This window comes from Rhamphochromis sp. 'chilingali' (assembly GCF_963969265.1).
Source record: "Rhamphochromis sp. 'chilingali' genome assembly, chromosome: 5".
NCBI lineage: Eukaryota > Metazoa > Chordata > Actinopteri > Cichliformes > Cichlidae > Rhamphochromis > Rhamphochromis sp. 'chilingali'.
In genome coordinates, this window is record NC_137932.1 from 8,957,976 (window position 1) to 8,984,011 (window position 26,036).

Genomic DNA, 26,036 nt, shown 5'->3' on the forward strand with positions numbered 1-26,036 from the left:
TTTCTGGAAGACAGGTAGGTAAGGTAAGTTCTAAACAATACAAATTAACAGTTGAAATAAATAACATGTTAACTTAACAAACTTGTATGAATTGATTTAAACCAAAATGTTATATTATATAATCTGTAAAAGTGCAAAACATAAACAAACCCGGGATAGTAGATGTTTGCCTATTGCAGATTACATGTGAAATATGGTTAAATCAAAACAAGAATGTTAACTAAGAATATAGACAAATGGTCTTCTCACCTACTTTGTCACATGGATGTAGAATTCTGGTCCACTGAAGAGGTTGTTTTGTAACACCAGGTGTCTTTTTTTTCAATATCTACTGAACGTCTAGTGTTCGTGTCTGTAGGACCTCCATGTACAGGCTATTTATAGTCCAAACGTGGTCGCTATGGATGTCTTTTTAATGTCAAACTTAAAAAACAACTCAAACAAAAATGTCAAAAATGACTCATTTTAGATGTCGTTATAATGCTTGAATAAATCAGTAGGTTAACACGCAATAAATTCTGTTTGTTTTTAAATAATCTGTATTCATGTATCATGTTGATAACAATGTTGATATTTGTAAATAAAAATCTATTACATGTATTGCTCATGTAAATTTCCTGCACCTGTCATAGATGTCCACATGATGTCCAGAAAACCCCGTCGTATTCATGTCCAGCTTGGGTCGCTGTTCGGTGTCCAAATTCTGGACCTAGTCTGGACGTCATATAGATGTCCAGATTTGGTCATGGACCGACAGACCTAATATTGTCAAGATCTTCACGTAGGGCTGCTCAATTAATCGAATTTTAATCACGATTACGATCTGGGCTTTCAACGATCATTAAAAATGACGGAGCCGATTATTAGCCCCTCCCTAATTTATCCGCGACACCTTAAAGGCCGGTCCGTGAAAATATTGTCGGGCATAAACTGGTCCGTGGCGCAAAAAAGGTTGGAGACCGCTGATTAAGAGGACCCGAGGGAAGCTCGGAAAGCTAAGCAGAAGTTATTTGGAGAGTGACTGCCGTTGGTTGAAAAGAGAGTTTAAAAAAAAAAACTTCAGTGGTGTTGCACACTATTTTATATTATTTTTTTAAAGTCATCGTTAACCCTTTAAAGCCGGTCAGAGCAGCACGCTCCGTTTTGCGTAACTATTTTTAAATCCCTGTAGAACCTGAACCGTGTAAGCTAGCGCAATAATTTGTTTTGCATATGAAACCGGAGGAGTTGTACTTACATCTGATGCCATCAGCTTGTCCTCGGTCACGGTTTTGTTCCACAAATAGCTTTGCAAAAATTGCATAAAAAGCACTTGCAGGAACAAAAACATAATATTCCAGAAACACGCTTTGCCGTTCCTATCAGCTGTTCGTAACACTTCCCACAGTGAAATGATGCACCTGCTGTTTTCTTTGCAAATTTGCATCATAGGATTGTTTTTTGTTTTTCCTGCAGTATATCAAAATTGCTGTATCTCCAAAATAAAACTATGAAGACACTCAAAATAAATTTCCTGTTGTTGTAAACTATTTTTTGCAACTTTATTGTATTTAAAGTTTTGAGGGATAAGCCTCTTAAATTTCTCCAAGTAGAAATATATGTAAACAAAACAAAAGCGATTTTCAATTTTTTTTGTAGTTTATTGCACTTTTTTGCAATTTATGTAGTTACTATGGACTTAATGCATACATATTATTAAAATATGGGCTATAACAGTTGTATTGATGTATAGCAACTTGAAATGCTCCCACAAATGGCACTACAGCATGTAAAAAAAAATAATAATATAAGCTCTGGTGGACTTGGTTCTATAGTAGGTCTTAAAGGGTTAAATAAATATTGTCAAATAATCGTGATCTCAATTTCAGTGAAAATAATCGTGATTATCATTTTTGCCATAATCGAGCAGCCCTATCTTCACGTCTATCTGACACCCAATGTTTAGTGGGAAGTGTCACTTTTTTTTGTTTTTTTATAATTCTGATGGGCAGATGCTGTGCAAAGAGCTAATTAAAACTGTACTGGGGATTCAGCAGTGAATAATTAATTGCATTATTACTGTACTGCCAGATGATCTATTTAATAATTCTCACTAAAGAACAAATGAGTTTGGGAAATCTCCCTCAGCAGGCAGAGCATTTTTACAATCTCATAATCAGTGTCTACACAGCAAATCCAGCATGTCCAAATTAACACTGTCGGATTTGATTTCAACACTATTAAAGTGTCTATATGGGTCCACACCAGAGAGTGTTAATTTAACTCTTTTTGGAGAGTCTGTACGTTAACTCTGATTTAGTGTTAAACACCAAATCTGTCTGGAGTTGATAATTTAACACTTGGTGTTAAGAGTTTATATATTAACTCTCAAAGAGTATTTTAGTTTAACTACGTAAGAGTTATCTTCTAATTCATTCTAAAAAGCGGGAATTTTACTGTTCTGAACTTCTAGAAATTTCTTTTGGAAATAAACATTTACTAAAAAGATGCAATGGTTTTTGAAAAACATTTATTCTGAACTGTGCACCACAATTTCAAAACATTTTCTGAAAGATGTAACAGTATACATGTTCTCACTTCATTAGAATTTTGTTTATCAAAAGGTCTGACATGGTAAATGCAAATAACAGCATTCTCATCACTTATTTCTTCAATACAATATGCATGTCCTTCATTCATCCCTTTGTGGAACTTCAATGCACTTCTGCTCTCCCCATATTCCATCTTCACAAGCATATCCTGTGCGGAGATTGAATAAAAATTAGTTGACACTAATTATTGGCACAAATAATCCAGTAAACAATTGCAGCACAGTAAAAAAAAAAGAAAAAGGAATCCTCTTTGAGCCATTACTTGTGTAAAGTATTTTCACAAAAGACAAGGACACAGGCAACAGGTAATACTGAACTAAATGTAAAACCTCAACCTTTTTCATTTTTACCTAAACCGTGTGCACAAAACTCTGGAGGGATCTATGCTAATGTAGAATCCAGTCAGGACTTCTGCTACTGCTGTTTGCTCGTGTTTTTTTTTTAATTTTATTTATTTATTTATTTTTTATGGGCGATCGTTTTCAGGCTTCAAGTAGCACCATTATACCAACATTTCACATTCTAGACATTGTTTTAGGTGTATTTGACCAAAAGTTTGACTGAAAATTCACATGCAAGCTTTTTTTCAAGGCTGTGGTATTTGCCCGCAAACAATACCTTTCAGCTAGCTAAAACAGAATATTATGCTATCACCGAGCAACATGGCTAATGCCTTTCACTAGTGATGGGACGTTCTGTATCGAGGCTTCGGAGCGTGTGTCGAGTAATGAGGGGGCGTTTCCGCGAAGCGCGTATCGAGGCTTGCTTCATTTATGGGAGGAGCTGAAAATGATGACGTCCGAAGCCTCGCTGCCCGGCTGTACCACGTGACTGGTTCATGAAGCGGTTCGAATTTTTTCCGCGAGCTATGAGAGCGATATAAACCCCTCAGACTTCATTCAAAATGTGGGTGTTTGATGAAGAGTTGCGGTTAGTGAGAGTTTGGAGACAGTTTGGAGGTTTATGAGAGTGAGGAGAGAAAGTCAGGAGAGAATGGAGCCAGCTAAGAAGAGGAGGATGTCCTCCCCTGTGTGGGAACATTTTGATCTTATTCCTCCCAACAAGGTATGTGAATTTCCACAGAAGATGGATTTTCATAATACTGATGGTGCAATAAAACCTATGTTAGGCTGTCTGTACTTTTGTACAAGGTGAGGTGTTTGCTATGTGCCAGGGAGCTGGGATATAACAACAACACCTCATCCATGCTTAGGCACTACAGAGCTATGCATGAGAATAAGGGGAACACCGATTGTGGAGCAAGACCAGGTGAGCCATCAAATGCCATGATACTATAGCATGCTGTAATGTTACTAAATGATATAACAATATCATACAATGCAATAAGTGACGTGTGTGATATTTAAATTTGTGCTTTGTTTTTATTGTCTTTCCATACTGCCAGCATAAATATACACAGTATACTGCATCACTACAATATAGATGTTTTACACACTCCTTTTGTTGTTGACATTTACAGGCTGTGTGCAAAATGCCACACTCTTCAAATTCATACCAGCTATTATTTTTACGTCCAGTAGGTGTCCTGCTAGAGCAAATGAAGCTTCATGAAGCTTCGCGTTGGGGTGAACCAATTGGATGAAAAGCTTCAGTGCTTCATGGGGCTTCATCTGCCCATCACTACCTTTCACACAGCTTTGTCTCAACTCCAAAGAGCCACAGAAGTAAAAGCTCATAATAATAATTGAAACAATCTTTGAAAAAATGACTTACCAAGCATGGCAAACAACTCAAATATGTAGAGCAAAATGTTCTGAAACGGCTTCACTTCAGCTTCGATTGGAGCCGTGCTGGGGGCGGAGTCTGTGAATTCACTCTATTGGTGTCATAGCCCCTCTAGGAGTTCAGAGTTAAGAGGTCAAGAGTTAATGTTTCCATTGTAACACCTCAAGATTTGACAGAGAAACACTCATTTTTAACACTCGATTTTAACTACTATCATTTTACACCTCAGAGTTACATTAAAAGAATGTGACTCTGCTTAGAGTAAAATTAACTCTACTTTTGCAAGAAGACTATTAACACCAAAACATTTAACACTTTTGAATTTGCTGTGTACTGTAGCATGTTCCTATATTCTCTTTTTCCAGTCTCCTTCTTAGTCTTTCTCTCCTTCAATCACACTTAAGTACACACATAGCACAGATAATCTGCTCTGCTCTTTCCTCTCATTTCCTCTCTGTTGCACATAGACGTGCAACTTTGAGGTAAGGCATGTTAATGACTGATTAGACATTTGGACAAACCTTAGGCAACTTTGTGTTTTGGCTCAGTTAATTTCACAGTGTCTCTGGCAAGGACAGGTGTAAATGAAACCTGACACATCAAATCGTCATCAACAGTCCACATCCAGGTGCGAAACACACAACAACACAAGCCAGAATGTGCGCACGCATGCACACAAACACGCAAACACACAAAGTCATCTGAAGTGTCAAACTCACTGTACAGCATTAACAGCATTTGGCTTGGTATAAAAATGTAATATAATTATAGGTAAAAGTGTAGATTTATACCGTGCAAAACCTCTCAGAAGACCTATTACAAGTTGTCATTGGTAGCTGTGCAGTGCTATACATACATCCTCTTACCCTTGAGTGCGGATGGGGAGGCTGGAACCAATCCCTGCTGACATTGGGTGAATAGCAAAGGATATCCCTGGGCATGGTGGCCTCCTTCTCAGTTGGTAATCAAATACAGTCTGATGTAATTTTCATGATCCAAGAGCTTGGTGTGGCTTTTGAAATTTGGGTTCTTGTCTATTATTGGTTAGTTTGATTTCCTGTTTTGAGTCAATTATTATGGTCATATTTAGCTTCATTTCAGTTTTTATTTCCATTTCATGACAAAGTTTAGATTCCAAGCCTTAGATCTTGTTAAATTCTTCTGGTCTCATTCTTTTTAATAGTCTAACCTTCACTTTCAGTGTTTCCTCTGTCTCGTTCATTTGCTTTCACCTTTTGTGCTTTTTTTCATACTTTATGGGGATTTTTAGCTTTTATTATGATAGGACAGGCTTCAGGAGTGCACAGGAAAAGTGGGAGTAAGAGTAGAAGAGCAGGAGAAGAAGCAAATGACCCAAGTAAAATCAAACTCAGGCCTTTAAAATAGCCTTGCAGCAAATGGGTTGGTGAGCCTTCAATGCTACCCTGTCTGTAATAATGTTTAGGTTAATCTTCAGTGTTGGTTATCTTTTCATTTTGCTTTTTCCTATTGTACTTTGTAGGATAGTTTTCCTTCTTGTCTTATGGTAATTTTATTTCCTTCCTTTGAAACTCTCCCGAAACTAGTTTTTAATTATTTTTTCACCTTCTCTCTGTTTGTCAGATCCCACTGTTGAATTTCCTCTGATGTTTCTTACTAAATTCATCATTCTGTTTGCCTGGATTTTTGCCTTGTCATTTTTTTTCCAAGTCGTGTATTATTTGGACTTTTGTCTTTCCCCGGTATCAGCTGTGTGCTTCCTTTTTTTGGATGTATGTATATTTTAGACTTTGGGGCGTCTTTGCTCTTGTTAGTTGAAGGATTCGTTAGTTTGTTTGCAAGCTGCACTTCAGTCCTCTTCACATTTCATGACAGTAATACAATGATGTAACTGCAAGTTGTCTTAAATGTCTGCTAATATTTCAAAATGTTTTCCATGTCATGGGACGTGTATGTGCACGTTAGGCCTCAATCATGCAGGCCTAGAAAATTGAAAACTCACAAAAGTGTGTATTCCCCAACTGGTTGGCGAGCGGTTGCTGCCAATTACTGCGTGAAATCAGTTGCAAAGAGGATGCTGCACCAAAAACCTCCCTTGCTTCGTCCACTGAATACCATGGTTGCTGGCAGTTTGCATGAAAGATGCCATCGCATCTGCAAGCTGTGGCCCACTACTCGCTGAGTGCAAAGTATAAACTGTGACTCCTCCAAAAACAGAGATTCTCCTTCAAAAAAGAGCTGTGGCTTTTAAAATGTGTTGGTTGCAGTGGTAAGGATAACTCTCCAAAAGTTCATTCTGTTCATCTGGACGTAGCGTTTTCAGTGGGAGAAACGTCTCGTCACTCATCCAGGTGACTTCTTCAGTTTCAGCTGACTGCAGGTTTCCTCAATATTATAAACAGTATATTTGCATAATGACTGAAACCAGCCCACTGAAGGAACAATGGGCTGGGAGGTCAATTCCTTAATCATAATTATGCAAATTCTCATGACCATTGATCAACAACCACTGAGACTGAAGAAGTCACTTGGATGAGTGACAAAACGTTTCTCCCACTGAAAACGCTACGTCCAGATAAACAGAATCAAGTTTTGGAGATTTACTTACCTGGATGATTGAGCATCCATCAAGATGGTAAGTATAACATTTACTTTTAAGGAGAACAGTCTCCATTCACAGTTTACATTGTACTTTTCACACTTTCTGATAGTGACCAAAGCAATCGCAAGGAGGTTGTGTGTGCAATTATGACCAATGTCACCGTCCATTTGCCAGCGACCAGCCACCAACCATTTTTCCCTTAGTGACCCATGGTAGCCAGGGGGGCACCAGCTAGTCTCCAGGTATGTGTGATTTTGATCTTAATAAACCAAACTGCAAATGCAAAGATTAAAAATGTTTTGTTATTCAGTCAGAAAGAACCAGCTCAAGAAAATTGTTATTTAAAATTAATAATTTAAAAGTGATGAATGAATTACATGTAACTAAATATTGCATTAATAGTAAATATAGATAACTAACAGCTAATGCTATATTTAATTTAAATCATGAGCTAAATTAATGTACAACTTATGTTTAAAGTAGTATTGTTTGTGTCACTGTTCTACATGAGTAAGATAAAAATATGTTCATAAATCATAATAAGTTTCTACATGACACGGTTTTACGGTAATAATAGGAGAGCATTTTGTTTTTAGTAACACACAGGTTCACAGACACCACTTTGAGAGGTTTTCAAGTAAAGCGTTTGAGAAAATCAGGTATGAAAACGCGATTATCTGTGAAAACATATTTGAAATGCTCTACTACTATCTATATTGCTCCATGTTTTGTTACACTGACTCGTCTTCAAAAGAGAGCTTTGTGCCCACTGGGGAAGTTTGTGTGTGTGTGAGAGAGAGTGGAGCGGAAAGCTCAGCCTTGCCCAAAAAGACAAAACCCAGTCAGCAATCTCTTGTGGCAGTGAGAGGGAAAATGCCAAAGTGGACAAAAATAAATGATCAAATAAGCAACCTTCTCTCGCTTGGATGAAAATAGTGTGGGAAAAGCCTCAAAGTCTTCCACAGAAATTCTGCATCAAAATAGTCTCGAATAAATCAATAAAAAGACACCCACATATTTGATAGCGTTGCTTGATTTTTCTTTTTTCTTTTTTTCTCCATTCCCAAGGACTTTTCTCCTGAGAGCAGACGAAAAAGAATTCCCATGCTATTTTTTTTTCCCAGCCTTGCACTCGGATAAATGTTAAGCTTATTTCAAAAGGCTCCATGATTAAACGTCCTGCTAATCTTGGCGCGTTCTACATAAAAATCCACAGAGCATAAATCCATTTACTGCAAAATGTGAGGGAAGGCAAACAGAAAGTGGGGTTGCTAACAATTTTCAGGGTGAAAATGGCAACCATAAAGACGTGGAGCATTTGGAAATGTGTTTGCTCGTCACTGCTCATCAAGGTTAAAAATGTGTAAATTGGCCATATGGCTTGGATTGCTGAATTTCTAAAAAAAAAAAAAAGAAAAGAAAAGAAAAGAAAAAAAATGGTTGGTGTGTAATATTTTCATGCCATCCAGAAATTGACAGTTTGCTAAAACTCCTTCTTGGATGGATTTTATTACACCTGGTTGTACACCAAACACAAGAAAGGACGTAACACCTTGGTGGAAATGTGCTGCATGAAAGTTTCTTGATATAAATAAAAAGATAAACATGTTGCAAGCACCAAAGCTGCAGAGAGATGAACAAAGCATCCATTTGTGTGCCCTCACATCAGATTCTTGGTAATCTGCTGATTAAGCAGAAACCAAATGCCAAAATATATCAGAATCTAACACCTTTTAATACTTGCACACATTCTTCAAGAATCTTTGCAGGTATATTTTTTGGGCACTTGGATGGACTTGTCAAGGCTCCTCTGCAAAATATGACTGTAAAGTTAAAATCAAGGCCAGAACCAAAGCAATTGCTGTGCAACTCCCTGTTCTTCTTGTTGCTACTCACTCAGATTGTGACTGTATGTTTGCGGGTGCATTCGTGTGCTGAATGAACACATTTGGGAGCAATCACACGTGTTCCATCTGAAACGTCTCCATCTAAATCTCTTGGACAGTATTGTATAGGATATACTGCATATGAGATGTTCATAGCACGCTTCTTGTTGTTTCTTCTGAACCTGTAATCCGTATAGAGGCAGGGGAGTCACAGTGGCAGTTTTACACTGTTATGTCCCTTCAAGGAATAGTGGACTAATCCACTCAGTTACGGCGGCTGAAAATATCTCACTGACTCCATTTCATCCTCAAAACACTGCAGGGGAAGAACCAAATGGAGCAATGTTCACTGACATATTGGGCCCATAATCCATGTCCATACTGTATATAATTATTCCTTATATACTAGAATTCCATGTTCATAATACTATATATATATTAAACTGTACACAAGTGTATGTGTATGTATGTTCCTAAGAAGTGGCATTGAAACCCTTGTCTCTGGGGGAAATTGACCTGAATTCAGCGCTCAGACTGCTCAGTCATCTTGACTACAAACACTGCAAAGAATCAACCCGGTGCGCACATATATAGCTTAACTTTTATTTTGTGCGATGTCTGTCGTCTTACGTATTTCCCTTTCTGTCGTTCTTCTCTCAGAACCTTTGGATTTATGTTTTCTTTTTTCATATAGGTCTGAATCTGACATAAGAAGTGTTGTTGTGCTGCCGCAGAGCAAAACTTCACAGCATATAATCTGATGTTTTACACTATACCATATGAGATGAGCCGAGTGCTTCTGAACACTCATCGAAACATAAGGCAAAAGAACATTCACGCCGCCTATGCATGTATCCCTGTTCACACGTTTGCACACGTAGCTGGAAACAAACAGATTTAGATATGAGTAAGAGCCGACTTAAGTATAAAGTCAGTCTTGCTGCTTTTGTTGCAGAAAAAGGGAAAAGTCTGCATATTCTACAGTTCTTAAAAAACCTTTGCAAAGGCAACCGTTTCGATCTATAGGAACTTGTTTGGGCATTGCTGCTTTTGCTGCCAGGCATATTGACCACAATGCATTTAAATGGCCTGCTGAGCACAAAGCATTCAGACTCCTGTTAATATGTAATTTGCTCTGAGGACAAACAGACATGAGATAAGAGCTGAAAAACAGAGGGATGAAGGCGAAGAGTGGGAGGGGAAGCAGGAAGTGCAAAGAGCAGACACAAATAGAAACAAAGACAGAAGGATATGAGGAGGGGCAAGAGTCAGAGGAGAGAGAGAGAGAGAGAAAAAATGACTGGTAAACAGAGAAAATAGTCCCAACATATGAAATGCACTTTTAATGAACCCCCTTCCCTGCTAGTCCTGAAGTGGTGGTGATGTATGACATCTAACTGATCACTGTTGGTCTCTTGAGCAGATGACCTCTCTCCTATGATGCTCTCAGCCCTCCACAAGAACCCAATTTAGCTCTTCTGCCTCACCACAGCCACCAGAATAAAGGAAAAATCCATCCAGCCGCAATCATAAAGAAGAAAAGAAGGACACAAGAAGGACAGCGATGGACTACTGAGCAAGAGGCCTGAATACAGGCTGTTCTAAATACGAGCAGGCCACTAACATTATGTAGGACAGAACAGATGTTTTTCTTACAGTAAATGTCATGCGTGAAAGCCCAAGATGAATTCAAGCATGTGGGTTTACACATACTGTAAAGAAATGTGCCCTTTTTTGGTTCCTTGTTGGGATCTGGAGAAAAGGATCGCTTTCATGAGCGTCTGTTTGCAAGAAAGCCAGAATGAGGGAAGTGTTACAGTACCTCAGCAAAAGACTAGATAAAACTGTCTCAGAGGGTAAATCCAGGCATAGCTAGCTGAGACGGCGTGCACGCTCCGCACAACATCACGTTGTTTTGGGGGTTTTTTAAAGTGCGTGCGCGCTTTTTGACTTTCTATCGTCACATTCCCAATTTCTCAGTGAGTGTAACAACTCACTAAGCAGGGTATCACCATGCAAATATGAGAATGAGAAGAGAAGAGTGTGAAACACTGCAAGTGTGACACTGAGAGAGCATGAGAACTAACGGGGCTGTTCAATTATTTATAAGCAGAGATTGTCTGTTTATCAAACTGACGCCTGGAGCGTCGGCCATGATTAGACTCAAACAATGGTGGTCTTCACTGAACACTGCTGAGCCAGCTTTCAAGACACAGACTAGATATGAATAAAGCGCAGACAGCATCAAAGTGTGTGTGAGTGAATATGTGTGTGTATATGTGCTTGTGTGCATAAATAGTTTTTCAGTGTTGGTTTTCACACTGTTAAGAATGGATTATTATGTTGTAAAATATCCAGTCATCATTTATGCACCTCTTATGAATACTTCATGTGGAAACTAATAGTTGTTGAAAAATTAACTGCTTAGACCTCGACTGTAGCATACTGTAATGTGTTAGATGCACCTGTTCAGCTGGTGGTTAATGCAAATATCTAATTAGCGAACCAAATGCAACTCAGTGCACTGAGGCTTGTAGAAATGGTCGCAAAAGTTCAAACCAATCATCAGATCAACTGCTGATATACTGGGGTTTTTCCCCACAACCAGCCAGGGTCTGGGTTTTACAGACAATAGTATGAAAAAGTGAAAATATCCAGCGAGCAGTGGTTCTCTGGGTGAAAACGTCCTTGTTAATCCCAGAGGTCTTAGGAGAATGGGTGCACTGCTTCAATAACAGGCAACAGTAACACAAATAAGTGCTTGTTACAGCCAAGGCATGTAGAAGAGCATCTCTGAACACACAACAAATTGAACCTTGGAGTAGATGGGCTACAGAGGGGAGAAAACCACACAAGGCACTGCCGCTGTCAGCTAAGAACAGGAAACTGAGGTTATAATTCACACTGGATCACCAAAATTTAACAATAAAAGATTGGAAAAATGCTGCCTGGTCTGACGATACTCGACTTGTGCTGCAACATTCACAGGGCAGGTTCAGAATTCGGTGTAAACAACATGAAATCATGGCTCCGTCCTGCCTTCTATCAGGCTGCTGTTGGTGGTTTAACGGTGTGGGGGATGTTTTCTTGACAAACTTTGCATCTCTTTGCACAAAATACGCATTGTTTAAATACGATGGTCTACCTGATTATTGCTGCTGATGGTGTCCATCCTTGACCACAGCATGCCAACCTTCTGATGGCTGCTTCCAGCAGGAAGCACACAGCATGTCCTAAAACTCAAATCACCTGAAACTGGTTTCTTGAACATCACAGTGAGTTCACTGCACTCAAATGGCCTCCATAGTCACCTGAGCTCCTTTGGGATGATATATGCTCAGGCTGTAAAGTCTTTAAAAGCCTTTTGAACCTGTTTGTTCACATTGTTATGTAAGAGTCTGTTGAAATATCTTCTTTAAAGTGGCAATAAAACAACTTTTACCCACTTGCAGAAAATATTCTTGCTTATATCAAACCAGATTCTTCCAGCTCCTTACACAACCTGCAGAAGCAGAATATGCCGTCCGTCCTGTTGGAATCACTTGTTAGTGAGTTTTTATTTCGATCAGCAAAACACTTGCATACTTTGCATTATTATTCACTCTAATGTTATATGTTCTACTCGATTTATCGGTTCAATTACTGAGAGAAAGACTGCTTTCTGTTTGGCTTGATGTTTGCCTTCCTTCACCTGTTGCTTGTTTTTCTCCACTTCACACTGAACAGCTTGTGTACAGTCAGCTGGTGTGATCTCGTGGGCTGCCTGCAGCTTCTCTGAACTAACATTATTTTGCCTTGAGTTGAAAAGTGGCCATAAGCTGCACCGCACACACACACACACGCACTGCACGGCCGGGTGTTGATTCTCAGTGGGATTTGCAATACCAGCAAACCTTTTTAAACCTGTTTTTCTGCCCTAGCATCGAAATCTCATTCAACGCACCTTCGAAGACGTTTCAGATTTTACAATGAAATACTGTGCGCTCTCCCTTTTTTTACAACGTGAACTATGACTTGCTCTGTTGCGTGCGGTCTTTTCAGCAGAGCATAAATAAGTGGCCATGTGAAAAGCTGTGAATCTAAAGGAATGCCATGAGCTGCGAGAACAGAGCCATTACGCCACAGGTGGACTCTTGAACCGAGGTGTAACAGTTTCCTGCAGGAACGAGACGTTTTGTCAGGGTGGAAATGAGGAACGGAACGTGGGAGATCTGAAAATGGGCTCTGCAGGGAGCATAAGATGGGTGGTATGGCAGGATAAGGAAGGCAGGGAGGGAAGAGGCGCTGTGTTGTAATGGGGCAGGAGCCAGATGCTCCAGTTTCCTTGACAGAAATGGAGGTCAAATGCAGCTTTATGTGAGGGCAACAGTGAGAGAGAGAGAAGCACAGACATAGAGAGAAATATAGAGGGGAGGGAGGCAGCATCATGACTTTAACTAGTGGTAAGGGACACTGCACACCGTGTAGAGAGCCCCCATCTTTCTAACTACAGCAGGAGAGGATAAGACTGTGTGGTGTCTACTTCCAGGATAGATGAAGGGGGGAGTAATGGGGTTTATAAGGAGGCTGAGAACATTAATAGATGTAAGTGAGAGAGAGGGATAAAAATAAAAACATATGTTAGGGTAGACAGAGCTTATGAAGCACTAATGGATAGAGAGACTATACGGGGAGGACACATGATGAACTCAAATGGTCCATCTGGGAATGTGGGCCTCACCTATTCCAGGAGAAAAAGGGGCATAAATATATATTAGAGATGCAGCTATTAGGCAAGGGACTCTAGATGAAAAATAGCTTTTGTATGTGAGTATTTCAGCTCACACTGGATAGCCCATGGGCCCACGTAATGATTTTCTCTGAGTAGAGTATGCAGTTGGGTAATGGGGGAATATACATCACACGTGCTGTTGTGAAGGCTTCAAAGGGGAAAGTGGCAAAAAGGGCCGATTTAGGGTTTTGTTTAGAGGAGAATGGGATTAGCAGACAGTTGTAGGGAGGACCGGGAACCGAAATGATGCAGCCAATAAAACCAGCCGCACGCCACGCTGAGCAAACAAGAGACTTCAGAGTCAATAAATCCTACATCGTCACAAGCCAATTTCCACAAGCTGGCAAGCTACAACTGTAGCGAGCAGCAAAGACGAGTGTAAACATGTTAGCATACACAAAGGCAAATTGAACAATACTCTGAATCCGGCGAGTATTTGTCTAATCAAATGTAAAGATAAGGCTGGGTTTGAATGAAAACACCCATGTTAGCCCCGTTCTCGGGACATTTTTACCCTGTTTGAGGCACTCACAAGCCCACTGGTGCCTTTTAAAGACATGTTTACTTTAGAATCATTAATAAATGTACGGTTTCGTACAACAATCACAAACAAAACGACAAACAAAAGGAGCTGGACAGTTTAAGGAGTCGTTTGATATTACTGCCAATAAACTGTACATAAAAGATGGACATAGCCCTTGTGATGTCATCCTCATTTTAATGCCAGCAGTGATTTAAATCACACTTTAGGTTCTTAACATGGTCAGCACACCTGCTTTCAGAGATTGTATATGAATCCATCCCACAGAAACAAATCCTTGCTATCTGGTGCTACACCTCCAGTCACCAAAACTGAAACACAGACAAGCCGCATTATTTGTCATGTAGTCTGATTAAAAATGCTCCAAATGTCACCAGCGTCACAAACACGCTTGACTCAATCAGCAACAAAAGGCAGACTGTACTCTCTAAGGAAGAGAGTGAAGGAGATGACTTTAGGCAAAAGGAGAGAGCCACGGGAGGACAGGAGGAGTTCACTGCCAGCTGACTCACCACTCTCTGATCAAAGCGCGAAACAGGACCTGGAAATGTGTTATTCTCAAGGTGTGTGGTTCCTGTAAGAGAGCAAGATGCTGTGACGTGAGACTGCATATAAAGAGGTGTATAAAAAAACAGCTTCTCCCTACTCCCTTGAGGTTCACGTACACACGTATGTGCGTGTGTGTGTGTGTGTGTGTGTTTGTGTGATCCGCATACAGATCTCTGTCTGGTAACCTATCTGCCCCCCGTGTGCTTGATATTCAGTCATGAGCCTGCCTCTGTCTGTTGAACAGCGTGGAGAGGCAGAAAGAATTTAGCATCAGGGCCTTCAGGCGTCTACGACAAAATATTGTTTTGCTTAGGAGGCCAGCCTGAGGCGGTTAAATCAAGCATGATCACATGCTTTTTATCCGTATTCATTTGCCCTGCACTGAACTTAAGAGCCTTCTACAGTAACAGCTGGCGTTACCGCCTGTAGAAACAAGACTGGAATGAACCAACATGTTAGCTACTCATTTATTTACAGGGTTACCCTTACGTACCCATGTGTTGTCAAAACCCTCCACTAAAGCTTGTTGAGTCTTTTACAAGACCCAGTTTAATCACCCATCTGTTTATTAAGAGGTGAAACATCTGAATTTGAATACCCACTAAATGAAACGTTTTCCAGCAATGCTCCAGCCTCAACCAAAGTCATGAAGAAATGGAACCAAAACAGCAATTGAGTTCTCTTTTTCAGCTCTCTCCCCCTCATCTCCGCTTCTCAAATGACTAAGGCAAATATTTCTCTGCCATTTATGGCTTTCTGTCTCTTTACCCCCGGCTGCGGCGCATTCCCAAGAAAGCCGGCTTTTCTTGTATTTTGATGGGCTCCTCTGTCACATAATTGGGGGCTGTCTTGGAGAGCTGGCTTTAAAGGTTTGTTCCCTGTTATCACTGCTAATGAGAAAATGAGCAGCGTTACACTGATGTGATCCACCAATTGGAATGTAATGTGCTGCCTGTAAATAACACACAACAGAGGTAGATGTGCACCTGAATTTAAAAAAAAAAAGGTTTGCTAGCTGATGTATTTTGATGTCTTTAGCATGTAAATATAAATACATAATATGTTTTATATATCTTATTTTAAAGGAGATTCCCTGTCTTTGCTACCAGCAAAGAGAATAAGCAGTCCAATAAGACCCCAGGCATCGATCGCTCCTTCCCTTCATTCCAAAAATACTCCAGTGCCTCCACGGCGGAGGGAACAAGATGTTCCCATCTTTCACCGCTTTAAACTCTCAATATGTAATTGCCAATCACCAATCCATCCAAGCCTTCATCGTTCCCTTCTTTCACCCTCTCGGCTGTTTTTTTTTTTTTTTTTTGTCTTTCTTGTGGTTTTTTTGCATTGACATGGCAGCTGGTTGCATTGAATCATCTCAGTGTCTTGCTTCACTGCGTCTACAAACCTTTTTTGGCAACTACAAGCAGCCCAGCCAGCCAAGGGAGGCTTTTGTTGACTCCTTCGCAGACTGTATTAATATTTACCAGGCTCTGAAACTGTCACAGGCTGGGTCTCTGACCCAGCGCTCTGAGTTCATATTTGTATTTGTCTCATTTTGTTATGTGATTTAGTTTGTGTTATTTCCTATCTGCCTTTAGTTTAGGCAGTTATTGTTCCTGGGTTTTCTATGTTTTGGGGTTTTGTATTTATTCATCACATATTAGGTCTGTTAAGTTGTGTTGTCATGTTTTAGTATTTCCTGTTTTATTCTGACAATGTCATGTGTTCTTTGTTTATTGTATTTAGCTTTCCTCTCCTGGTCCTGTCATTAGGTTTATGTCTGTCAGCTGTTTTCCCCCATGTGTCGCCACTTCCCCTGATCACCTCATGTCTGTATTTAAGCCTTTTGTTTTCTTCATGCCATTGTCAGGTCGTCTGCTCATCCATGTCTCATCTCCAGGTACCCATGTCAGTTCACTATGGTTAAGGTTTTTCATGTTTTGTTATTAGTTCACCCAGTTTAGGTTATTGTTTAGTTTTCACCGATGCCCTATTATTTTGTACCCTCGTTGCCAACCTCAATAAACGGCTTGTTTTGTTAATCCACACCACATTTTGGTCTGCGTTTGAGTCCTCCTCTGCAACACATACGGTCTGCCCCAGTCAGACCATGACAGAAACACAGGCAGACATCGACCATGAGGCGATTCCTTCGTGTTGCTTGGTGGTAAGCCCGTTCTTGTTTTTTGGATTAAAGCATAATCCAACCAACCAGATTTTGCAGTGTTTAAACATTGCTTGCTGCAGTAAGGGGGTGTGAGGAATTGGTGGAGGGGGGGGATCCCCACGCTGTTGGCTTCTGTTCAGCTGGAGAATTCCTTAAAAACCAAGATGATCGTAGGATTTGAGTGACGCTATATGTTAACCGGTCTGAGTAGCAATCTCACTGGCAATTCTCCATATACACTGTAGATGTGTTTTTTTTTGTTTTTTTTTTTTTCATTTTCTTGCACTGAGTTGGAAAGAAAATTTATAAGAGTAGAAAAAAAAGCAGTAATACATCCCACACACAGCGATGATCTTAGACACCATATTTAAAATACTACTTTCTCGCTAACCAGATTGAAACCTTTCAGCCTACTCTATTGATTCAGATGGACATGGCAAAATGAAAAATATACATAAACTCATAATACTTTCAAAGTTTTCCCTTGTGTGCTGACAAACTGTCAAGAACCGAGTGAAGGTTTAAAGTGTGCGAGAGGAAGGACTCAAAATGTGCACCAAATACAAAATAAGACAAGCAAATTTGATCATATCCAAACACGGTACGCAGTTCCCAGATGACCCCTTCATCACTGTGGTTACAACACTGTGAAAAAACCGAGCTGCATATGCCTGGGAGACAGGAAAAAATCAATACACAGTCCCATATACAAGCACCCTTTAATATTCACTGAGTGTAATCTGAAACCAGGACCTCATAAGGTTAAAAATACCAAGATGAGGCTCTGAAACTTTCTTGGTGCTCGAGGTAGAATTTCAGCACTGACACCAGCAGAGCAGTCGTTTCACAGAGGCACAGCTCCCCAGCCTTTTTCTTATATTCTGACAAATTATCACCATCTTTCAGATTACTTCTCAAATGCCAGTTGTGATCACCAAAACCTTTAAAAGAAAAACAACCCCTTCCAGAAGGATTTTGTTTTTTCAAACAACCCACCTACTGGACTTATAAAAGCACCAACATGAAACTTTTAATAGTCATTCATAATATACCACGTACAGTCTTTTATCCAGGGCTGAACGAGACTCGTGGCTCAGGTTGCTGGTTGCTGGTTCGAGCCCCGGCTCGGACAGTCTCGGTCGTTGTGTCCTTGGGCAAGACACTTCACCCGTTGCCTACTGGTGGTGGTCAGAGGGCCCGGTGGCGCCAGTGTTCGGCAGCCTCGCCTCTGTCAGTGCGCCCCAGGGTGGCTGTGGCTACAATGTAGCTTGCCATCACCAGTGTGTGAATGTGTGTGTGAATGGGTGGATGACAGGTTGTGTAAAGCGCTTTGGGGTCCTTAGGGACTAGAAAAGCGCTATACAAATACAGGCCATTTACCATTTACCATTTACAATGTTTAAAACGCTGAATGGGAATGGATGTCTCAGACTAGCCACTTGTTGCTCTGATGCATATTTTCTTAATGTGCCCTTAGTCGGGGAGCTGACGAGAAACAGCTTAAAAAAACAAAACAAAACAAGAATGGCCAAAGTTAATGCAGAAGAATGTGAAATATTCTGACCTTAATTGTTAAGGTTGGTTTAAAAAACGACAATACTGGATGGTTCCAACCTCTTAAATATGCCCACGACTTCCACTTCTTTAACCTGTGATGCACACTTTCACCTTCAGCCAACAACCACACAAGACAGAAGACAGATGTGTAGGGACATGTAAACCGAATGTTTTGCCTAACATCTGGATTGCTTGTTTAAACCAATAAATGCTTCAGTCGTGTTAGAACAATCTTTAAAAATGTTTTGCCAAATACCAGTATCTGTGGCTGAAGAAGCAATGTGATGTTAATGCGTTCACTTTTTAGTGGTTAGCAATCGCTGCTGCACAAGTGTTGCTCACTTTGGCGGAACAGCACAGGAGCTTGCCACTTTTACACAGCTATTAGAATTAAAAAAGAGAAGGGGTAGACTATGCCCCGCCCCAGTTCTGCGGGGAATTCCCAACCTCCTGAAACCCTCTGAAATTTCTGTATGGATTCCTGCAATGAGGTGCGGATGGATGCAGTTCTCTTTCAGCCAGGCACTAATTTGGGCTTACACTGATTAAGCTGTTCATCGTGCTGCCAGGAGACCGCTGTGTATGTGCGATCCGCTAAGCGTATGTGAGGAGAATCTCTAAAGCTCAAGGAGACACCATCAGCGGTGCTGGCGACTCACGGGGAGAGAGGACATGAAAGAGCTACGGACAGCCGGTGTCATAGTGGGATTACAGATGGGAGAGGAATCCTCCCCACTCTGTCAACAATTAACAAGCAGATAACTGCAAAACAAGCTCGGCGATTCTGTCATCGGCTCGGTCCTCAGGTACACAAAGAAGGAGAGGGGGGAAAGAAAGGAGCTAATTGAATGTAGATTTGAAAGTAGAACTCAGTAATGAGACATGATGAAGCAGCGTTTTTGACTCCTGTCAGCACTTCAGGTTGTTTCCTCGTATTAATGATGGCAAAACATTTCACAAACTGATACTGCAGCAGCTTGCCTGAGAATGGCCATTATTGGTCATTTGAAATCCAGTCATGAAAAAACAACAACATCACCCATAAAAGAAACAAAAGACATGCTTCTCAAAGTTTAGACACAGCTGATGAAATGCAACAAAGTGAACTAGGTAGAGAACAGTTTAATATATACGCACGCCACATGATGCAGCGCAGTATGACAACATATGCTGCTTATTGGCAGGGTGGCATCTTGCAGCGTCTAATAATCTCCATATCAACTGTTATCCCTGTGGGGCTCAGGTTATGAACTCTCACTAAGCTGACAAGAGCAGCTTCTGACCCTCCACTCCAAACCAGCAGCCAGGCGGATCATGTCCAAAGGGAGAAAGTGGCCTGACAATGATCCCCTGCCCCCAGGTTTTGTGCTGTCACAACATACACAACAACACATTATGTTTCCTTGAGTTCCTCATAAGCAACGTTTAATCACTCCGGTCTGTTGTTGTACTTTAACCATCTTGGATTTCTCTTGTGCAAATTCTTACTTTTCATGTTCATGCAAAGTTGAAGTTGTTTGGTATAAACTTAACTTTGCTATTTTACGGTTATGCAGCTGGGATCAGGGGAACAGTTACCAGGCAACCAGAGGAGATTATACAGGAAGAGTCAGGCTGGGGTCCCCCATTTCCATCTTTGAGCTTAGCTAAGCAAGCCAGCTGCATGTGGAAGTTGATATATTTAAAAAGATTTTTTAAAATAGTTCAAGTGTGGCACTGAGCTCATTTAAATATGGCAATAGAACAGGATAAAATACCTATTTTCCAGCTGCTGTTATATAATGGGTTTACTGGAGTTCGTAGGCACCTAAACAAAGATGCACACAGTCATATCAGACTAATAACACTACTGATGGCTCACTTCCATTTACAAATCTCTGTAAGCCAAGCCACTGAGCCAGCATGTCTACCAGGACCCTGGTGTAATTAATACAGCCATAATCAATTATATTGTTTACATCAGTGTTTTTCCTTACATGCTGAATATCTGAAGAGAAGCAAATATCTAATGTGTTTCAGCAAATGCTCGTTGGTATTTCTCTAAAACAGAGTGTGCAACAATGAGGTTAGGCAAATTAGGGTTCTCTCCATTTTTGTACATTTTTACTTAGGATGCATATGACCAACCACTTTCACCATCAACACAAGCAGTGTCTTTGACTGCTAACAGCAATCTCCATGCCCTCAACCCACTACAGACATGAGCAAAAATAATCAATCGAATCACACTAGAGTAAATAAACATGAGCCAATGCAACTGCAGCTAATCAGTCTAACAGCCTATAGGTGTACCTCAAAACGGGTTGGATGGGGGAAAACTACTGGAGACCCACCAGCAAGCACTAAATTTAACTTTAGTGCAGTAGTGAGGTTGGTTTTTTTGGGGGTTTTTTTGGGGTTTTTTCAAGAACATAAAAAGGACATTGGGCTTTTTTTCTTTACACTAAACTGCAAGGCTCAAAATTGGAAAAATGGCACGAGAAGATATCTAATTTAATTGCCCGTGCCATTTTTTCCATAAAGGTCAGTGAGTTTTAGTTCACATTTTACTCTTACGCGTGTGAGTAATTTAGCCCGTAGCACAGATGTTACTGTGCATCACACTAAGTCACGGCTTAGGAAAAAAATCCATTTGTCCGATGAGGAGCAAAAAGGCTGCTCTCAAACACAAACACCGTAAAAGAATGAGGTGGACCCTTCCGCCGGTTCCCACGGTGTACTGCTTTACATTTTCCCCACTTCTCTCTGGGCAGCCGTCATGCGTTACTTTTACCCCCATTAAATGCCAGCCACTGCGTCTGTCTGCACCAAAAAAACCAAAAAAACAACAACTCGTCGGCCAGAAGCTCCGACTAAACAGCCCACATATAGTAGGAGAGCTATGCGCACCGGTGTCACATTTACTACTATAGACTCTAGATGTCACAGATTGCGCGCTGAGATCTACACATTTAAGCATCTCCGTAGTCCCCCCGGCTCATCAATTTGCATGGCCAAAAAAAGCGGATTTTGGTGACCAAAATCTGTCGAGCGTCGCAGAGGAATCGATGACATCATGTCTGTGGGGGGAAGATGTAGTTTTTGCGAGCCGTGAAAACAGATGCTCGTCTGGCCTCTGGTTGGAGTATCTGATGCGGGGAGGGGAAAGCGGGTGCATTGAGGCGACTGTGCACTGTGATGTGAGCGACACACACACACACACACACACACACACACACACACACACACACACACACACACACACACACGAGCTTTAGGTTACTACCTGCTCCGTCTGAGCAAATAGCTCTCTTCCCTCCCCACAGAAGCGCAATGGCGCACTGTGGTGCACGCACAGCGGTGCGATTTCTGTGCAGATGTGGACACATTTGCGCAACTAAAACGCGCGTGGTGTGACTGAATGTCGAAATAAGCTAAAATGTAAATGCATACATGTGAGCCACAATGAGGCTGAGAGCCGAGCGTAACGGCATCACAGTGGTGCTGATGTTTTTTTTTTTTTTTTTACCCCAGCCATGTACACAAGATCGGGTTATACCAGGTGACAGTCAAGAAGAGGTTAGAAGGCTGGCTGAGTGGATAGAGGAGAGGAGCTGGAAACACTGCGCTTTTAGGAGCTTAACCGATTCTTTTGAGGCCCAAACTTAAAAGTTTGTCTTACCTCCACACTTGTCCCATCTGAAAGATGTGTATAAGGGTCTGCCAGAGCCAGACGGAGAGGCGGCAGCACCTGTCTCTTTGCAAACTGGCTGTAGCTCTACGACTACTCAGCCCCTCCACGGAGCCCAGTCCTCCCCCCGTGTAATCCTGGACAAACCACCTGAAGCTCAGGATCTGAACCAGAACCGAGGGCACCAGCACGAAGAACAGGGTCAGGCCTGACCACAGGAAGTCCTGTTTGTGATAATAGTCGACGGCCAGCCACAAATCGGTCCCCACGTCCCAGAAGAACACCAGCAGTGCCAGGATGATCCACAGGCAGTCCAGCCAGAGGCGTTCCTCCTGCGGTGGTCGCGCTGCATCTCTTCCCTTCCCCTTCCCCCGGAGGTAATGCAGGCAGGCGCTCCGGCAGCCCCAGTAGCACGACGAGGTGTTGCAGCAGTGACAGATGTGGAATGAGCTGCCGTCCCGAGTGTCGTCCTCTCCCGTCCCCACCACCTCGTCCAGATTGTGCAGCTGGGCGAAACCGGTGACGACCCCGCGACCATCGGATTTCGCTGCCATCTTTCCCTCTGATGTTCCCACCTCCTCCGGCTTCCGGGGTTCGTGACGACACTTCCCTGACACCTGTTTTGCACCCCAAATGTTGGAGCCATCTAAAAGCGGGGTGTCAGCGCGTCGCCGTCGCTCGCTCCGTCCCCAGAAAGCGCACCGGTGGCGCAACAGACACGGCACATTTTCCCCTGCTTTCCCTCCACTGCAGATCTACTCCCACCTGGCAACAACAATCTAATCTGCGAGTTCAAACAATTTAATTGGCAACTCATGCGTCCGACTGCGATCCAACAATTTTTACCTGCGCATTAATCTCATTTCCTGCTGTTTCCCATCTCTGCAGCTCGCCTCCAGCTGCAAGCGGAGTGCAATGAGCAGACGGTCCCTCCACTGTCCCACGCCGACGTAACTCACCCCCCCCCCCCCTCTCTCTCTCTCTCTCTCTCTCTCTCACACACACACACACACACACACACACACACACACACACACACACACACACAGACTCACTGCCAACGTGGTTGCCATCTAGTGTCTCATTTGAAGCCCCAAAATATGCAGGAGTGGGCCGACTGCATAATGTAGATGGTGATTTGGTGATGACTTGAGTGTTTGAATCAATCACACTGACACAGTTTGGAGTCACTGTTTGTGGGATGCAAACAGAAGCTCCTCCGCTTACGAAAAAAAACAAAAAAACCCCAAAACGTCAGCTCCCGAGAGTTTACGTGAACTGCTGTGGTTTTCGCTATGCGTGTGAGCGCATATGAGGTTATTTTCTCTCGTAAATGTTTAGACTTTTAATACAAAAAGAGCGATATGGGTAACTTCTATACAAAATATAAGATGGGGTTTGTTTCAGTGGGAATCAGAGGGGTTAAGCGTATACTGAAAAGCACCCCCACCCCACCCTCGGGTTACATGTGGGAACAAAGGGCTGGTGAGTCCGCTGCAGGCTCAACAACTGTGATTAGAATGTGCACACTGAGCTGCCACGCAGGGTCATATCCAATGTGAGATTGATTGGATCATGTCCGCTTCACCCCCGCTGTCTGCTCAGCTCTGCCTGTGCGGACTTGATGGGAGCTGTCTAGTGCTGAATCCTCGACAGCTCTGTCTTTATTCCCAAAGGGCCTAATTGAGAACGCTTCGTCTGAACTAGTTATCTATCTAACAAGGTTGCTGTAAGTAAACTGAAACTGAAAATTAAGGTGAAATATACAATTTTAGTTTGTTTGCTAAAATATTTTTTGTAGGGAAAGAAAATAAAAATGAACTGAAATGATTTTGTGAACAACTAACTCAAATAAACTCAAACTATAAAGAAAACATCCTTAGGTTTACTCCTTGTCAGTCTGGCAAAATGTATTATCACAGCTTGCCTGATGAGGCTTTAGTTTGTACTGAGACTTAGCATTTCTACAAAACTGTGAGTTAACTACTTTTAAAAAGCTCTGTTTTGTATTGTGCTACTTATGCTGATTTTCCTATATCTTGCCTCTGGCATGTTCCTTCATACAATATTAAATAAAAACACTAAAACTAATGAAAAACTAAACGGAAATGCAAAAAAAAAAAAAATACAAAAAAAGCCCTAACTAAATAAAACTAAATCAAACAGTCAAAATGAAATTAAAATGAAAACTAATTGGAGGACACAAAACTATAACATGTCTGGTACTCAACTAACAAAAGCATCCCTAAATATTTACACTCACTGGCCACTTCATTAGGTACATCAAGTCATCATCTTATTATTATTAGTAGTATCGAATCAGCCAATTACATGGCAGCAACTCCTTTACATTTAGGGGTCAGGCCTAACTAGTTGATGTTCAAGCTGAGCATCAGAATGTGAAAGAATGGCGGTTTAAGTGATTTTGAGCATTGGATGGTTGTTGGTGCCAGACGAGCTGGTCTGAATATTTCAGAAACTGATGATCTGCTGGGATTTTCCCCACACAACCATCTCAAGGGTTTACAGAGAATGGGCTGAAAAAGAGAAAATATGAAGTGAGCAGCTGTTCTCCGGGTGAAAATACTTTGCTGAAGCAGGGGTCAGAGGAGAAGGTCAGACTGCTTCAGCAACAGGCAACAGCAACTAAAATAAGCACTTGTTACAACCAAGGAAGGCATAAGAGCATCTCTGAATGCACAGCACATCAAATCTTAAGCCACACCAGACCACACCAAGTGACACTACTTCAGTAAGCTCAGGAACCAGAGCTCAATCCAATAGTGCATCTTTGGGATTTAAATCAAGGATATGCAGCCAACTGCAGCAACTTTGTGATCCTCATGTCAAACAAAATCTCTGAGGAGTGTTTCTAACCAGGGTCCACCAGTTATTTGGCTCAGAGTAGCAGGTATAACTTCGTTAGTACCTCAGGTCTCTAAACAGTGCCTTGTGATCAGCACTCTGGATGCACACTCAGGTCTAATGGCCTGGGGTAGGCAGTGAAAAAAAGGCCTCAGAGCAATAACAATTAAAAAACAAAACTGTTTTCTTGTAATAACAATAATTTTACACACAAAAAAGCAAAACACAAACCTACAGTAGTGGTTTGGATCAGAGATGAGTTACCTTTAACCCTGTGAGGTCAGTGATGACCCCAAACCTGGTCCTAAATCCCAACATTTTGAGAGATAAACAAATAAATACTTATTTGTTAGAAAAAGCAATGTAAATAGCTGTTACGTGCATCAATTCAAATATTTTTATTTCTAATTTGCAAGAACATTTTCTTTTAATTGGTGGGAGAACATTTTAAACATACAAAAATCGACACATCCAGAAAGCATGGGATCAGATGGACTCAGAGGGCTGAAAGAATACAAAGCAGGAACAATAAGGCTTTTTTGAGGAGTAGGTCTGGGGTGACGATTTTCTAAGGGTGGCATACGCAAAATTATTCAGGCAGTATGTGTGTGATCCCCACCCAAGTACAAGGAATCCGCGAAGCAGTGTGGCTTTACTTCAAATGTAAATGTGGCATCCTGTGAATAATATGTTCAGGTTGAACAAATCAATGATGCACTGTAGGCAAGGCTGTGTTATGATTTCAGAGGTTAAATCAATACAAGTGGCAATGAGAAGCTAATAACAAGACTGTGGGATTCTCCTCTACTTTGGATGAGTATTAGTGATGCTGTAAATAACATCTATCTGGCTTATGTTAAATTTTACCATGGGTCACTTCTACTGATGTGAATAATTATCCCCAGAATATCAATGTATGAATCTAAGAAGGCAGCTCATGCTTTGTTTTTGTTTGTGTGTGTATGTAAATGTATATAAACCATGAGAGAATGAGAGAAAAAGAAGTTCTAATCAATTGCAAAAAAGAAACACTGAGATCTATCACTATTCATTGAAGGAGCTTAATCAACTTGATCAGAGGCAATAAGCCTACTGATGGAGCACAGAAGTGC

General features: G+C 41.4%; 1 protein-coding gene and 2 long non-coding RNA genes across 3 annotated transcripts in view; 1 reads left to right on the top strand and 2 right to left on the bottom strand.

Annotated features, from left to right (window-relative positions):
- xkr6b (XK, Kell blood group complex subunit-related family, member 6b) overlaps positions 1 to 22,922 on the bottom strand; it is a 77,602-nt gene extending 54,680 nt beyond the window's left edge. The window contains exon 1 of the mRNA XM_080883037.1: positions 22,051 to 22,922. Coding sequence (XP_080739163.1) covers positions 22,051 to 22,613 — 563 coding nt within the window. The 5' untranslated portion in view covers positions 22,614 to 22,922. The remainder of the gene's footprint in view (positions 1 to 22,050) is intronic.
- On the bottom strand, positions 2,493 to 4,441 carry LOC308397238. The gene is made up of 2 exons (XR_013971708.1): positions 4,326 to 4,441; positions 2,493 to 2,739 (listed from the first exon to the last, which is right to left on the bottom strand). It is a non-coding gene; the product is annotated as an uncharacterized lncRNA (long non-coding RNA).
- Positions 3,267 to 4,235, top strand: LOC308397237. Its single transcript, XR_013971707.1, has 2 exons — positions 3,267 to 3,656; positions 3,743 to 4,235. It is a non-coding gene; the product is annotated as an uncharacterized lncRNA (long non-coding RNA).
- Positions 22,923 to 26,036: the final 3,114 nt, after the last annotated feature.